The sequence below is a fragment of the Trichomycterus rosablanca genome, chromosome 3 (assembly GCF_030014385.1).
Source record: "Trichomycterus rosablanca isolate fTriRos1 chromosome 3, fTriRos1.hap1, whole genome shotgun sequence".
Lineage (NCBI taxonomy): Eukaryota > Metazoa > Chordata > Actinopteri > Siluriformes > Trichomycteridae > Trichomycterus > Trichomycterus rosablanca.
Genome location: NC_085990.1, coordinates 44911969 through 44927444, shown reverse-complemented (window position 1 = coordinate 44927444; position 15476 = coordinate 44911969). Strand labels below are relative to the sequence as shown.

General features: G+C 41.3%; 1 protein-coding gene across 7 annotated transcripts in view; it reads left to right on the top strand.

Annotated features, from left to right (window-relative positions):
• Window positions 1-8886, top strand: part of ptprub (protein tyrosine phosphatase receptor type Ub) — a 516837-nt gene extending 507951 nt beyond the window's left edge. For 6 of the 7 annotated variants that reach the window (XM_062991362.1, XM_062991366.1, XM_062991365.1 and 3 more), the window contains 4 exons: window positions 362-487; window positions 3455-3612; window positions 7576-7711; window positions 8670-8886. In XM_062991362.1, the coding sequence (XP_062847432.1) occupies window positions 362-487; window positions 3455-3612; window positions 7576-7711; window positions 8670-8732 (483 nt within the window). In that variant the 3' untranslated portion in view covers window positions 8733-8886. The remainder of the gene's footprint in view (window positions 1-361; window positions 488-3454; window positions 3613-7575; window positions 7712-8669) is intronic. The other variant, XM_062991363.1, reaches the window with a different exon arrangement.
• The last annotated feature ends 6590 nt before the right edge of the window (window positions 8887-15476 follow it).

The following is a 15476-nucleotide window of genomic DNA, read 5'->3' as shown; positions in this document are numbered from 1 at the left end:
TTTTGTGATACACTGTATGTATGTGTGGAAAAAGTATTTGTAAGTGTGTGTGTGTTTGTGTGTGTGTGTATGATGGTGTGTGTGTATGATGGTGTGTGTGTATGATGGTGTGTGTGTGCGAGTATGCGTGAGTGTGTATGGGATACAGTATAAGGTCACTCACTGTCCCTCACCTGGTGGCAGGTGTGTAGGTAGAGAGCTGTGAGTGTGCAGCTCGCTCTGTGCTCCCCCAATAGGTAGGGCAGCTTGTCAGGGTTTGAGAGAGAATTAAAATTGGGGATAATTTTGTTGATTTTGGTAAAAAATTGTCTCTCTCTCTCTCTCTCTCTCGCTCTCTCTCTCTCTGTGTTTTGCTCTTTAGCCATGTGTGCAGTACTGGCCTGAACCTGGTTTACAGCAGTATGGCCCCATGCAGGTGGAATTCCTCTCGATGTCTGCTGATGAAGATATTATCACACGTCTGTTCCGTGTCCAGAATGTCTCAAGGGTGAGTCTCGAGGAACATACACCACACAACCTATGCTTTACAAAGTCTAAGCATTATGTTCTGTGACTACTACTACTGCCTTGCTGCCTACATGGGCAGCGGCCTAATAGAGAGGATTCTAATAAGACATCAAAGTCTTAAGGAAAGTTTTTCAGACACATTACTTTAACAGCGATTATGGTGATTATGTCACAGCAGTTTTTGCTTCACCGCTAAGGAAGCATCGGATGCTCCCTTGTTTTTCAGTTAGATTATCACTCAATAAGATAAAATAAGGCACCTTAGTAGGCAGCATTTCAAAGTGTCTAAGAATTCAGACTGCCTTCTTCTTGGGAGTGTATGATGATGTAAAATGCTCTTTATGTAGAGAGCTCACTAGGTTTTCAGACAGACCCTATATGTGTTGGCGAATAACTGGATCTTATAGAGTTCATGGGCTCTTCGAGTCTTAATAGGCTTAGCAATTTATAAACATAATAATAATAATAATAATAATAATAATAATAATATGCTTTACGAAGTCTAAGCATTATGTACAACGACTATATGTGTTGCCAAATAACTGGCTCTTAAAGAGTTCACAAGTCTTAATGGGCTTAACAACTAAAAGTATAATAATAATAATAATAATAATGATAATAATAATAATAATAATAATAATAATAGTAATAGTAATAGTAATAGTAATAATAATAATGAGGAGTGCCTGGGTGGCTCCACAGTCTAATGTATTGCCCATCACTGCTAAGATCTCAAGCTTTTGAGTCTGAAGCTTCCAAAGTGCCTTCTCAAGAAATGACTGGCTCACATAGCAGCAAAACATGTCTCTCCACCATGGTACGGCCCTCTGTGAAGAAAGTGACCAACGACTGTGCACAAGTCGAGTGGTGCACATGATAGTCTGCATCTCTCCTTGGTCAAAGCAGGGGTCTGCAGTGGCAGAGGACCTTGCTGTCTGGAAATTGAATTTTAAATTGATATTTTAAATTTATTTTTTAAAGTAGAAAAGGAAATACCCCCCCCCCCACCCCCCAAAGAAATCTAAAAGATTATTGTTCAAATTAAGTCCCTCTATGTTGAACATAACAAATTTTGATGATAATTCTTTTGACAAAAATCTAATGCTATAAGCATTACTTTTTCTTCTTTGCCACAAGGAGCACAATGCTGAAAATATTCAGAGAATCTTAAAATATCCTAGCACTTGGTAATAAATTCTCAAGTGTGTCTACAAATATGTGGGTTTTGATCTTTTTTATTTTCATGGTACACCAAAAAATAAGATCAAATGCCAGACAGTCTTACCACTAAGTTGTGATGAAAAATGTATATTACATAAAAAATACACATATTTTTTTACCTGGTGCCAGGTAAACTTGTTGAGCTTTGTTGAGCTAAAAAAAACTACCAAAAAGTCAATTAATCATTGACAGCTAAAGCGGTACACTCGGTTGCAGTTATAAAATAAATTAATTCATTCAGTCATTGTCAGATTTCAACTGGTCAGGCTTGCAGTGAGTCTGAACAGTGTTTTTTTTGGGGGCAGAAAACACTCTGGATAGGTAGCCAGTTCATTACAAACACACACACACACACACACACACACACACTTGGGGCAATTTCAGCATGCCTTTAGACTTGTAGGAGGAAACCAGAGCACCCAGAGAAAACCCACAAAGACACAGGGAGAGCACACAAACTCCACACAGACACAGGCCCTTCTAGCTGTGACATGACAGCTTTACCCACTGTGCCGCCCCAGATGTAAAATACATTTACATTTTTGGCATTTAGCAGACGCTTTTATCCAAAGCGACTTACAGTTGTGACAGTATACAGTCTAAGCAATTGAGGCTTAAGGGTCTTGCTCAAGGGCCCAACAGTGGCAACCTGGCAGTGGTGAGGCTTGAACCGGCAACCATCTGACTACTGGCCCAGTACCTTAACCTCTAGGCTACAACTGCCCTTTAATAGTGTATTAACATGAATTAACATGAATTTTTTGGTTTTTATTGGTCAAATCAGGGTTTGTGTTTGCAGTTGCAGAATAATGTGGACACTTTTTCTGCATTTCCTTTTATAAGGTGTTCATACAGAATTGCTTTATTTTAGCAAAAGTCGTGACATGAGAATAAACAATTGTGTCATTAAGAGCAGAGAAGAAAAATGACATGATTCTTGTCATGGACAGTGCTTACATGATGACATGTTTGCAGTGTAGTAATTACAGTTTTTTCGTTCCGCACGGTGGCTCAGTGGGTAGCACTGTCACCTCACAGAAGCAGGTCCTGGGTTCGATCCCTAGGTGGGGTGGTCCGGGTCCTTCCTGTGTGGAGTTTGCTTGTTCTCCTCGTGTCTGTGTGGGTTTCCTCCGGGAGCTCCGGTTTCCTCCCACAATCCAAAGACATACAAGTGAGGTGAATTGGAGATACAAAATTGTCCATGACTGTGTTTGACGCTAAAACTTGTGAACTGATGAATCTTGTGTAACGAGCAACTACCGTTTCTGTCATGAATGTAACCAAAGATAAACATGACGTTAAAATCCTAATAATTAAATATTTCATTTTTTTTTTTTTTCATTTTAGTGTTGTTATTTTATTTTTTCTGCCTTAATTTTAAAGCTGCACAAGCTACTTTTACATCAGCTTACTTCACACAAGTCACTGTCCCCATCCTGCTGGGTGAAATGCCCAAAGTTTGACTCGCTGGGTGCCACAGGTCATAATAGCGCTTGTGTTTTGAGTAAGAGGAATAAGTAAATCAGAACTGCTGTGTCTTTCTCTAATGCTTTTACTCCCTATCGACTCATTCATCACGACTGGAACCCTGCTGACTCTGCACTCCTGAGAGCTGAACATTGGGAATAGCGCTGCGCTGCTGTGTATATATACTCATAAACAGACCCACAAATTCATAGCCTATGATATATTACAGCTCATTTCTCTTGTCTGTGTCTTTGGCTAGCTCCAGGAGGGTCATCTGGTGGTGTGCCAGTTCCAGTTTTTGCGCTGGTCAGCATATCGTGACGTGCCTGACTCTAAGAAGGCCTTCCTCAGCCTGCTGGCACATGTACAGAAGTGGCAAAGGGAATGTGGTGAAGGACGCACCGTGGTCCACTGCCTGTGAGTAATATACACATAAACCTGACAGCAATACTGCTTTAAGTTTTGAGAGCTGTGGAAGTAGCTCTTTAACTGAACCATACTGACCTTAATTAATATAGTTGATAAAACACACACACACACACACACACACACACAACCCAGTATTAGTAGCTGTAATTGATCTGACACATGTCTTTGGACTGTGGGAGGAAACGGGAGTTCCCGGAAAAAACTCACAGATACAGGAAGAACATGCAAACTCCACAATAAAGGAGCCTGGCCGCCCAGCCAGGTATATTGAACCCATTTTTCCACATTTTTGGAAGAGAAAGATTTAATATGCTACTATAAAAACGATTCCAATAGACAAATGTAATACATTTAATATTTTTTTTTTTTTTTTTTTTTTTCATATGCCAAATTTTTTTTTTTTTTAAGTAGATTTTTTTAGGCTTCAGACCAACATTTTTTGTATTTTATTTTTTATGCATTTTTCTCCCCATTTTTCCTCCCGATTTAGTGCATCCAATTTGTCTTCCGCTGCTGACAGACTCCAGATTTGCATCCAAGGAGAGCACGCCACTGCCCACGCCTTCTTTACATGTGTACAGCCCTCCTCTTCTCGTCCGTGCTTCCTACACAGGCGTCCTTTTTGTTAATCAGGGCCTTACACAGCATATGAAGACTCACCCACATATAGTCCGGTCCCCACCCTGCAGATACGGTGGCCAATTTGTATCTGCTGCAGGCACTGCCAATTATGCCCACCAGATGACGCCCAGCCGACCAGTGGCAACACCTAGCCTCGAACCCGGGAGTTCAGAAACTCGGAGCTGGTGCGTCAGTGGAAAATCCCGCTGGTCTAGTTTATCTATCTAGTTTATAGATTATTTTGGTTGTGATGAAGGTTGATTGGCTTGTGTGTGTGTGTGTGTGTGTGTGTGTGTGTGTGTGTGCTACCCCATATTTTGATAAGTTTGCTTAGTAATAGTATGTGGTGTTTTGTATCTTGTTGTGCTATTACTGTACCCTGATTAATATTGTATATACGGCAATGTTTTTTTGTTTACGTTTACATTTTTGGCATTTAGCAGACGCTTTTATCCAAAGCGACTTACAGTACTGTGACAGTATATTGTCCAAGCAATTGAGGGTTAAGGGCCTTGTTCAAGGGCCCAACAGTGGCAACCTGGCAGTGGTGGGGCTTGAACTATCGATGCTTTGATTACTAGTCCAGTGCCTTAACTGCTAGGCTACAACTCCCCCATGTTTACTGTTAATTTGAAATTCAATTAAAAAAAGACATAACTTGGTTGGGAATAATCTGTCAAAAAATATGGAGTCAAATACAAATAAATACATATATTGAATGTAGAGTCTGAACCTCTTTACTAAGCACAAGTTTAGAACTAACATGCACTTACATATTTTACTAATCTTCTATACTGTCTGTCAAAAAAGTGGCTTCTATTTCTCTCCATGGAAGACACTCAGATTCTTGTCCAGTCACTTGTAATCTCACGGTTGGACTACTGCATCTCCCTCCTGGCAGGTGCTCCTATGTCCACTATTAAACCCCTTGCAAAATGCAGCTGCTCAGCTGGTTTTTAACCAACCTAAACACTGCCACATCACCCCACTGCTGCATTCTCTTCACTGGCTTCCTGCAGCTGCCCGCATTCAGTTTAAAACACTGATGCTTGCCTACAAAGCCAAAGATGGACCAGCTCCAAACTACCTTCGAGGTCTAATAAAACCCCGCTCTGTACCATGCAATCTCCGAGCCACTAATCTTACTAGACTTGATCCTCCACCCAGAATTCGGGGTAGACAGGCATCAAGGCTCTTCTCTGTACTTGCACCCAAGTGGTGAAACGAGCTTCCCTTGTCTGTCTGAACATCTGAGTCTCTCGCTGTCATCAAAAGGCGATTAAAAACCCACCTCTTTACTAAGCACTTAAGCTGACATGTACTTACTAATGCTCTTATTTATTTCTTACAATTAAAAAAAAAACAGGGTTTCAGCACATTTGTATTCTTGGACTGTTGTCTACTTAAATTAGAGTAAAGGTAAACTATATATGCACTTTTGTAAGTCGCTCTGGATAAGAGCAACAATGTAAATGTAAATACAAAAAATCAAATTCCTTTGTTCTAACAGGGTTTTAGCAGATTTGTATCATTGGACTGCTGTCTACCTGAACTATAGTAGGAAAATGTTTACTGTGGAAGCACTTCTGTAAATCGCTCTGTCTGCTAAATGTCAAAAATGTAAATGTAAATGACACACACACACACATTGACATGGTCATAAAACTTCAAAGCATTAAACAGAAACTATTAAGGCACTCATATGTGAGCAGAGTAATGACTCTTCTGGGAGGAAGTTATTTCTGCCTGCATACACGTGCAGCTTTTCACCGCTCCTCGAAAATGCACATCATTCAAAGCTGTCACATAGTGTTATTCTCTGCTAGCAGAGGGGAAAAAGATTATGGAGATGAAATCAATTATGGTTTGATACAGAATGCAGTACAGTATCCTGTCTTAGTGCTGCAGCCGGAGCTGCCAAGATCCTGAGTACGATTGATTATTTTGCCATGACCACATCCAGCAACTGCTGCGCCTCTACTCATTTCCAATACTGTACTGAATGCAGGTGATTTAGACATAAATGTGAAAGCTATATAAGTCACCGCTGACCTTTAGAAAAGTTTGTCACAATTCTTATTATACCATTTATAGCTGTATATCGTACTACAGTATTCACAACAGACAAAACATTAGGACCAACCACAAGATGATGTCAAAACACCTCTGATTTCACGAGATATTAAAAGGAGTCATGTAGTATCAAGTACCTGGTAATTACCAGCAGGTTCTCAAAATTCTGTATGTGCTGAGGTGGATCACCCTGTATAGCATCCTGGTGCCATCTCTTTCCTGGCCCATGTGGTTCGATCCTAGCATAGCCGCAGACCAGTCAGGGTGCCCATGCTGACCTCTGTCCACCGTTGAAAGTGCCAACAATGAGCATGTGAGCATCAGAACTGGACCACGAAGCAATGGAAGAAGGTGGCCTGGTCTGATGAATCACGTTTTCTTTAACATCACGTGGATGGCCGGGTGCGTGTGCGTCACTTACCTGGGGAACACATGGCACCAGGATGCACTATGGGACAAAGGCAAGCCGACGGACGCAGTGTGATGCTTTGGGTAATGTTGGAAATGTAGGAAAACCTTGGGTCCTGCCATCCATGTGGATGTTACTTTAACACGTACCACCTACCTAAGCATTGTTGCAGATCATGTACACCCTTCTATGGAAACGGTATTCCCGGATGGCTGTGGCCTCTTTCAGCAGGATAATGCGCCCTGCCACAAAGCAAAAATGTTTCAGGAATGGTTTGAGGAGCACAACAAAGAGTTTGAGGTGTTGACTTGGCCTCCAAATTCCCCAGATCTCAATCCAATCGAGTATCTGTGGGATGTGCTGATCCATGGAGACCCCAACTCTTAACTTACAGGAGTTAAAGGATCTGCTGCTAACATCTTGGTGCCAGATACAACAGAACACCTTCAGGGGTCTAGTGGAGTCCATGCCTTAATGGGTCAGGGCTGTTTTGGCAGCAAAAGGGGGGCCCAACACAAAATTAGGAAGGTCATAATGTTATGCCTGATTGGTGTATAGCTGTATAGCATACTACAGTATTCACAACATACAAAACATTAGGACCAGCCACCTAAGATGCTGTCAAAACACATCTGATTTCACAAGATATTAAAAGGAGTCATGTAGTATTAAGTACCTGGTAATTACCAGCAGGTCCTTAAAATTCTGTGCTGAGGTGGATCACCCTGCGTAGCATCCTAGTGCCATCTCTTCTGCTGGTGAACAGTAAACAGTAATATTCAATATGTATAAACAATAATATTTTGGCTAATTATTGTATGATGTGTTTTGTTTTTTTACCTGTACAGGAATGGTGGTGGGCGTAGTGGCACATTTTGTGCAAGTACTATTTTAATGGAGATGACTGAGCACCAGAACATGGTGGATGTCTTCTATGCCACCAAAACCCTGCGCAATGCCAAGCCCAACATGGTGGAATCACTGGTAAGTACAGAGGTTCAGCTGCCCGACTGAGTGATCTTAAATAATTAGTATCTGAGTCAAAGACAATATTTTCTTTGCTTAAGGTTGTAACACGTTCTTATTAGTATATGAATGTATATCTATCAGCATTAAATGTTAAAAATTGTTTACTAGTGATAAAAAATGGTTGTTTGAAGTTTGATCCATGATGATTGCATTGCTGCAGCCACATGCTGCACAAATTACAAATGCATGGCTGCAGAAGAAGAGAGTACGGATACTGGACTGGCTTGCCTGCAGTCCTGAACTGTCCCCAACAGAGAATTTTGAAAGGAAAAATGCGACAATGACGACCTCATACTGTTGCACATCTTAAGACATGTTTGCAGGAAGAATGGGACAAAATAAAACCCATTGGTGAAAAGGAATGGCAACATAACAAAGTGATAAATGCTTTACTGTCCCAACGTTTTTTTGGAATGTGTTGCAGACCTGAAATGCAGGAATGGATGTTTATTAATAAATAAAATGCAGTTGAGCAGATAAAACATGCAATATATCAGGTTCATCCTGTTTGCAATCAAATAAAAGTCAAAGTAAATGTAAGAAACTCTGTGTTTTTTTATTATTTGCTGTCCAAACTTTTTCTGATTGGGGTTGTATTTCATGAAAACAAATCTGTTCTTCTACCTCAAGCTTACCTTAAATTGACTGTTTCAAAGTGGAAACGTGGATTGTGGTCTGATAAGTGGCCTTTTTGCCTTTTTTTTTGGCGTTTATTAAAATAATAGCTGGGACAAAAGGATTACTTGACCATTACTAGAATTTGATCCATTTTAGATGATTTAGGCTACCATGCTTTTTGATGACAAAGCCATTAAATCTTAAAAAAAAAAAAAAAAAACAGGTATAAAAAAGATAGCTGCACTACATACTGTTTATTTGTGCTAACTGTATTTTTGGTGTCTCTCTTCTACAGGAGCAGTACCGATTTTGCTACGACCTGATGCTGGAGTATTTGGAGTGTACGGAGCTCAGATAGCAACATTGACTCCACTCTCCTCCCTATACAGATGGAAATGGATGCAGATTCACTTTATTTCTCTTTCCATCTTCCTCTCCTTTTTTGTCAGCTCACTCACATCAAAAGTCTTTTCCAGTGAGGGAAAGAACAGAAAATAAACATGTGAGCAGAAGTGTTCTCCTTTTTGCCTGGAATGTCTTGATGTGGTGGATGCTCCATATCATAGCTGTTTGTGGTTTAGTGTTGTTTTGTCAACAATTTCCCTCTCCCGTTCCTCCCCTGGTCTGCGAACCATCTCCCGGAAATAACCCAAAGCCTGCTGATAACGGGTGTGAGTGTATCTTGACTTCATTTCCTGAAACTCTGACCTGCGTTCGCAACTTCTAGCTGGAATTAAACAGACGTCGCGTAGATGTGTTTTCTTTGTGTGCAGTTCGCTAGAAAGATCCTGGGCATGATTGGTCTCAGCCTTTGTGAGGGCAATCAGAGACAAAATCACACTCGAAGAAAGTCACACAAACATACACACAGGAAGTCAGTAACCTGACAATGAAATCTGCAGCCAATTCTCCATCAGCTGCCTATTCAGAAGATGTTGCTCTTTTCAGCACTGCTGTGGGTGTTTTTTCTCAACTAAAAAGCTTTAGAAATCGTTTTATTATAACGTCCATGGACTGGATGATACCGTTTTTTTGTTGTGACTACTTGGACCGTCTGCATTTGGACCAATTAGAATGCATCATGATGGTCTAGACATTTCCTACAATACGTGATGCCATTTTTCTTTAACCGAGAGGATATTGAATAAGTCTCATATCCTTTAGTGGCATTTCATTTAAATGTTTATTATTTTTCCTATTCTTGTAGATAGATTTATGGTCAGCAGATGTTCTGTTTTACGTTTGAAGAGCTAATCCATCTTGCCGGTGCAGAGGGAGTGCATTAGCAGGGTGCAAGTGGTCAGACAAGAGGCGGATTACAGGCTGACCCTGACGCTCGCCCTCGAATAGCCGTACAAGAGCGACGCTAATGGAGATTTACAGGTGCATTTAGTGACTGCGACAAGGGCAAAACTGTACTTTAAAACTGACTACAGAGATGGAACCGAACTCGATGAGGCTTCCAGGGTTGATTCGTGACTGTATCTGCTTTATGAACCATTGGCACAAATAACTTAGATGTCCTAGTTATCTGAATAACAGCATCTGAGCATATGTTTAATTGTTTCTTTAACTTGAAATTTCAGCAGTTGTCTGGTTGTTATTCTGACTATAGAGAAGATTTCTCGAATGATCCTGTTTTTCATGAAATTATAAAATAATGGACACATACAATCACATACGATGATACAAAAAATCACCCTAAATACACATACACAGTTTCTCATTAGTAATTCGGTTTCACCTTTTTTTCACCTGCTAGCTAATGCCAAGTTTACACTACACGACTATATTTCGGGGGCGGCACGGTGGCTAAGTGGGTAGCACTGTCGCCTCACAGCAAGAAGGTCCTGGGTTCGATCCCCTGGTGGGGCGGTCTGGGTCCTTTCTGTGTGGAGTTTGCATGTTCTCCCCGTGTCTGCGTGGGTTTACTCCGGAGGCTCCGGTTTCCTCCCACAGTCCAAAAACATGCAAGTGAGGTGAATTGGAGACACTAAATTGTCCATGACCGTGTTCGATATAACCTTGTGAACTGATGAACCTTGTGTGAAGATAAACTACCGTTTCCTGTCATGAATGTAACCAAAAGTGTAAAACATGACGTTAAAATCCTAATAAACAAACAAACATGATTTTCGGAGTTGCCGGGTCGATGTACAGTTCACACTACACGACTGGATCTCTTGCACTCGGGAGTCTTTTAAGTCGTTGTAGTTTTCACACTACATGACTGATCGGCGATAGGTGGTCACACACTACACGATCTATCACCAGGATGAGTCGGTCTGGTCTCCCAAACTACGCTTTGTCACGAAAACAAACGTGAAAAGTGACAAGGGGTTTAATGACACCATGTCCAAAAATGCACGTCAACAAGAAGCGAGCGATCAAAGTTGTTTGTGCGCCGATGTGCAGCATAAAAGAAAAGAGGAAAAATAAATGAATCTGAGTGGATTTGGCAACGCGACCAGTAGAGATTGTTTGTTCTGTAGTGAGTTGGAGGTAAATAAATATTTTTTGCAATGCAGCTTTGGTTTGGTGTGGACGATAAGTCACAAATACTGTAAAACTTGTGTGTGCGCCAATGTATTCTGATAGAAACTATATTATGCCCCTGTCTTGCGTTGTTACATCTCCTCCTCCGGGTTTCCAAACCCTGTATCTTGCATTCTCATTGGCTGTAGTTCGACACCACACTCACTGCCAGTCGGCCGACTGATACAGATATCTAGCATGCTAGATATTTTTCTTCAGTCGCCGAGCGCTCGGCGAGCCGCTCGGATCGAGTCGTTGAACAGTTCACACATAGTGATCGAGAGCCAAGTTTTGATCCACGAGCGAACGCCGAGTTGTTCCAGAGCTGCCACGTCTAGCGGCGACCAGTCGGCGAGCGAAAATCAGGGCAAAAATCGTGTAGTGTGAACTAGACATAAGTCTCTCTTTAATGGATAGCTAAGTCCGATCTGAGAAAGTGAAGCAAAAGCTGTGTTCGCACCAGGACTTACTAGTATAAATTCAAATGTGAAATCCTACTTCATTTTAATGACATTAACAGAAATCAGTGGTTTTATTGTGCAGAATGTAATTAGGTCCTAGCTTTACCCCACAGATGAACCTTTTATTATCCTCAAAATTGTAGATTCTGGTCCTGATTTCTTATTTTCCACCCTTTCATCAATCCCATTTTGCTTTGAAGTCATGAACAATGGCAGTTATTAACTGGCCAACATCGGTCTGCAGTTCTTTAGCTGTTTTTACCTTATGGTTCTTATTTTCATTTTCTTACTGTTTATCATTTATTTCTTATTTCTTATTGTGACAATGTTTCTTAGCTTGACTTTTTAGTAATACACCGACCAAGCATAACATTGTGGTGAAGTGAATGACACTGATTATCTCTTCATCACGGCACCTGTTAGTGGGTGGGATATACAGTGTATCACAAAAGTGAGTACACCCCTCACATTTCTGCAAATATTTTATTATATCTTTTCATGGGACAACACTATAGACATGAAACTTGGATATAACTTAGAGTAGTCAGTGTACAACTTGTATAGCAGTGTAGATTTTCTGTCTTCTGAAAAGAACTCAACACACAGCCATTAATGTCTAAATGGCTGGCAACATAAGTGAGTACACCCCACAGTGAACATGTCCAAATTGTGCCCAAAGTGTCAATATTTTGTGTGACCACCATTATTATCCAGCACTGCCTTAACCCTCCTGGGCATGGAATTCACCAGAGCTGCACAGGTTGCTACTGGAATCCTCTTCCACTCCTCCATGATGACATCACGGAGCTGGTGGATGTTAGACACCTTGAACTCCTCCACCTTCCACTTGAGGATGCGCCACAGGTGCTCAATTGGGTTTAGTCCATCACCTTTACCTTCAGCTTCCTCAGCAAGGCAGTTGTCATCTTGGAGGTTGTGTTTGGGGTCGTTATCCTGTTGGAAAACTGCCATGAGGCCCAGTTTTCGAAGGGAGGGGATCATGCTCTGTTTCAGAATGTCACAGTACATGTTGGAATTCATGTTTCCCTCAATGAACTGCAGCTCCCCAGTGCCAGCAACACTCATGCAGCCCAAGACCATGATGCTACCACCACCATGCTTGACTGTAGGCAAGATACAGTTGTCTTGGTACTTCTCACCAGGGCACCGCCACACATGCTGGACACCATCTGAGCCAAACAAGTTTATCTTGGTCTCGTCAGACCACAGGGCATTCCAGTAATCCATGTTCTTGGACTGCTTGTCTTCAGCAAACTGTTTGCGGGCTTTCTTGTGCGTCAGCTTCCTTCTGGGATGACGACCATGCAGACCGAGTTGATGCAGTGTGCAGCGTATGGTCTGAGCACTGACAGGCTGACCTCCCACGTCTTCAACCTCTGCAGCAATGCTGGCAGCACTCATGTGTCTATTTTTTAAAGCCAACCTCTGGATATGACGCCGAACACGTGGACTCAACTTCTTTGGTCGACCCTGGCGAAGCCTGTTCCGAGTGGAACCTGTCCTGGAAAACCGCTGTATGACCTTGGCCACCATGCTGTAGCTCAGTTTCAGGGTGTTAGCAATCTTCTTATAGCCCAGGCCATCTTTGTGGAGAGCAACAATTCTATTTCTCACATCCTCAGAGAGTTCTTTGCCATGAGGTGCCATGTTGAATATCCAGTGGCCAGTATGAGAGAATTGTACCCAAAACATCAAATTTAACAGCCCTGCTCCCCATTTACACCTGGGACCTTGACACATGACACCAGGGAGGGACAACGACACATTTGGACACAATTTGGACATGTTCACTGTGGGGTGTACTCACTTATGTTGCCAGCTATTTAGACATTAATGGCTGTGTGTTGAGTTATTTTCAGAAGACAGTAAATCTACACTGCTATACAAGCTGTACACTGACTACTCTAAGTTATATCCAAGTTTCATGTCTATAGTGTTGTCCCATGAAAAGATATAATAAAATATTTGCAGAAATGTGAGGGGTGGACTCACTTTTGTGATACACTGTATAAGGCAGCGTAAGGATCTGAGCGAGTTTGACAAGGCCCAAATTGTGATGGCTAGACGACTGGGTCAGGGCATCTCCAAAACTGCCACTCTTGTCAGTATCTATGAAAAGTGGTCCAAGAAAGGAACAATGGTAAACCGGCGACAGGGTCATTGATGCATGTGGAGAGCGAAGGCTGACCCGTGTGGTCCGATCCAACAGACGAGCTACTGTAGCTTAAATTGCTGAAGAAGTTAATGCTGGTTCTGATAGAAAGGTGTCAGACTCCATGCCTCGACAGGCTGTTTTGGCAGCAAAAGGGGGACCAACACAGTATTAGGAAGGTGGTCATAATGTTATGCCTAATCGGTGTATACAAAATAAATAAGATTAATATTGTCTAAGCCTTTAAACCAACCTTAATTTACTAAATAATATGGATATATAATACTATATAATATTTCCTCTGTGAACTCTGATTACTTATCTGCCAAAAATGTACAAAATATAAATTAGTTGCTCTTAAAGTACCCATAATAATACGAGAGAATAGGTGAGATTGTGATATGCTGCAATAGACTGATATGCTGATATGCTGCAATAGACTGACTCTCTGTCCAGGTAGTATTCTTGTCCAGTGACCACTGCTTCCAGTTGGCACCAGACCCACCCTAACTCTATTTAAGGTAAACATGTTACTAAAAAATTAATGGTTATGCTTTTGACCCTACACTTAAATGTTTCATCATGACAGGTTCTTTCAGTAAATTGTGCTATTCAATTCACATTTGTCCACATTTAATTAAAAGGCTGGGCTGGATGCTTTAAATGTCGTTTACATTGTAGCTTATTTATGGGTTCCTATTAGGGTGCTGGCTAGGAACCAACTTAGGTTGGAAAGTGAGGCAGAACTTTAAGTGTGCAAACCTTTGTGTACAGGTAGGTTTGGATCTGGTCTCCCAAATTGATTCCAGATGTTTACGCTGCATTTATAAAGGTGCTGAAACAGACAAATTCTTAATTGGCAGGTTATTCATAGCTACAATGCTAAGTCAGTGCTAAATTGAACAATGATGTTCACCCTTTCCCAGCTCCCACTTTCTGGAGTGACCATGTGCTGACTGCATTTTCAGTAAGCGTGCACTGGCAGGTGCCAGGAACTGGCTGGTATTATTTTGATAAATAGGTTACAGGCGTGCCATGCCTCCAAGCCAGAGATTAGGACCAGTTCTGTTTGTTGGACGTACATTGAGGCTTTACCACTCTAAAGCCCTGCACATATACTTTATGCCCTGCTGAAAGACTACTGAAAATGTCCTGTCAGAGATTTATCATGTTGACATCAAAACCACAGAAATGCTTTCAGTGCAGCTGGTTTGCAGAAAATATAGCTGTACATACAGTATGTCACCACAGCTTTTGGGCTTCTGAGGTACACTGAGTGACAGCCTTTCAGCCACTGGCATCTAGCAAAGTCCATAATGCCAAACCAACAAGCTGGTTTAGAGAGTTTAGGCAAACCGATGAACGGTCTGACAGATGAAGCAGTTTAGAAGAAAAATGTTCACCCAGAGAATGTCAGAGTCGGGCTGATTTTAATAAACTCTGTAATTTATTTTGCAACCCTGGACTTTGTGAGAAAGTGCCTGGACCGTTATAGTGGAAACAGAAAGTATGTGTAAATATGGATGTATATTTGTAAAGTAAATAGTATATGATTACAACTCTACATGTTTGGAACAAATTTAACAATTTAAAGGAAGCAGAATAAGTTGAATGTACTGTACTGTGTGATCTTTTAATTAATTAATGTGCCACCAAATTATATATATTCAGTCTGTCAGGCAAGAGCCACCGAAGGCCTCCTCATTTCATGATGCCCAATTGTGGTCATCCAAGCCAAGAAAGCACTGAATTCAGTCTCTCATGTTAATTAAATTTGTTCATTTGTATAGCATGGCATTTAAGACTCAATTATGGTTAAAGATCGCTCTAACAGCATGGAAGAACTGGAGACTTCATCCACTTCAGTCCGGTCAACAACAGAACAACCTTGAGTTGGTTCCACTACATTGTATTTTTTTAAATGTTTGTGTAT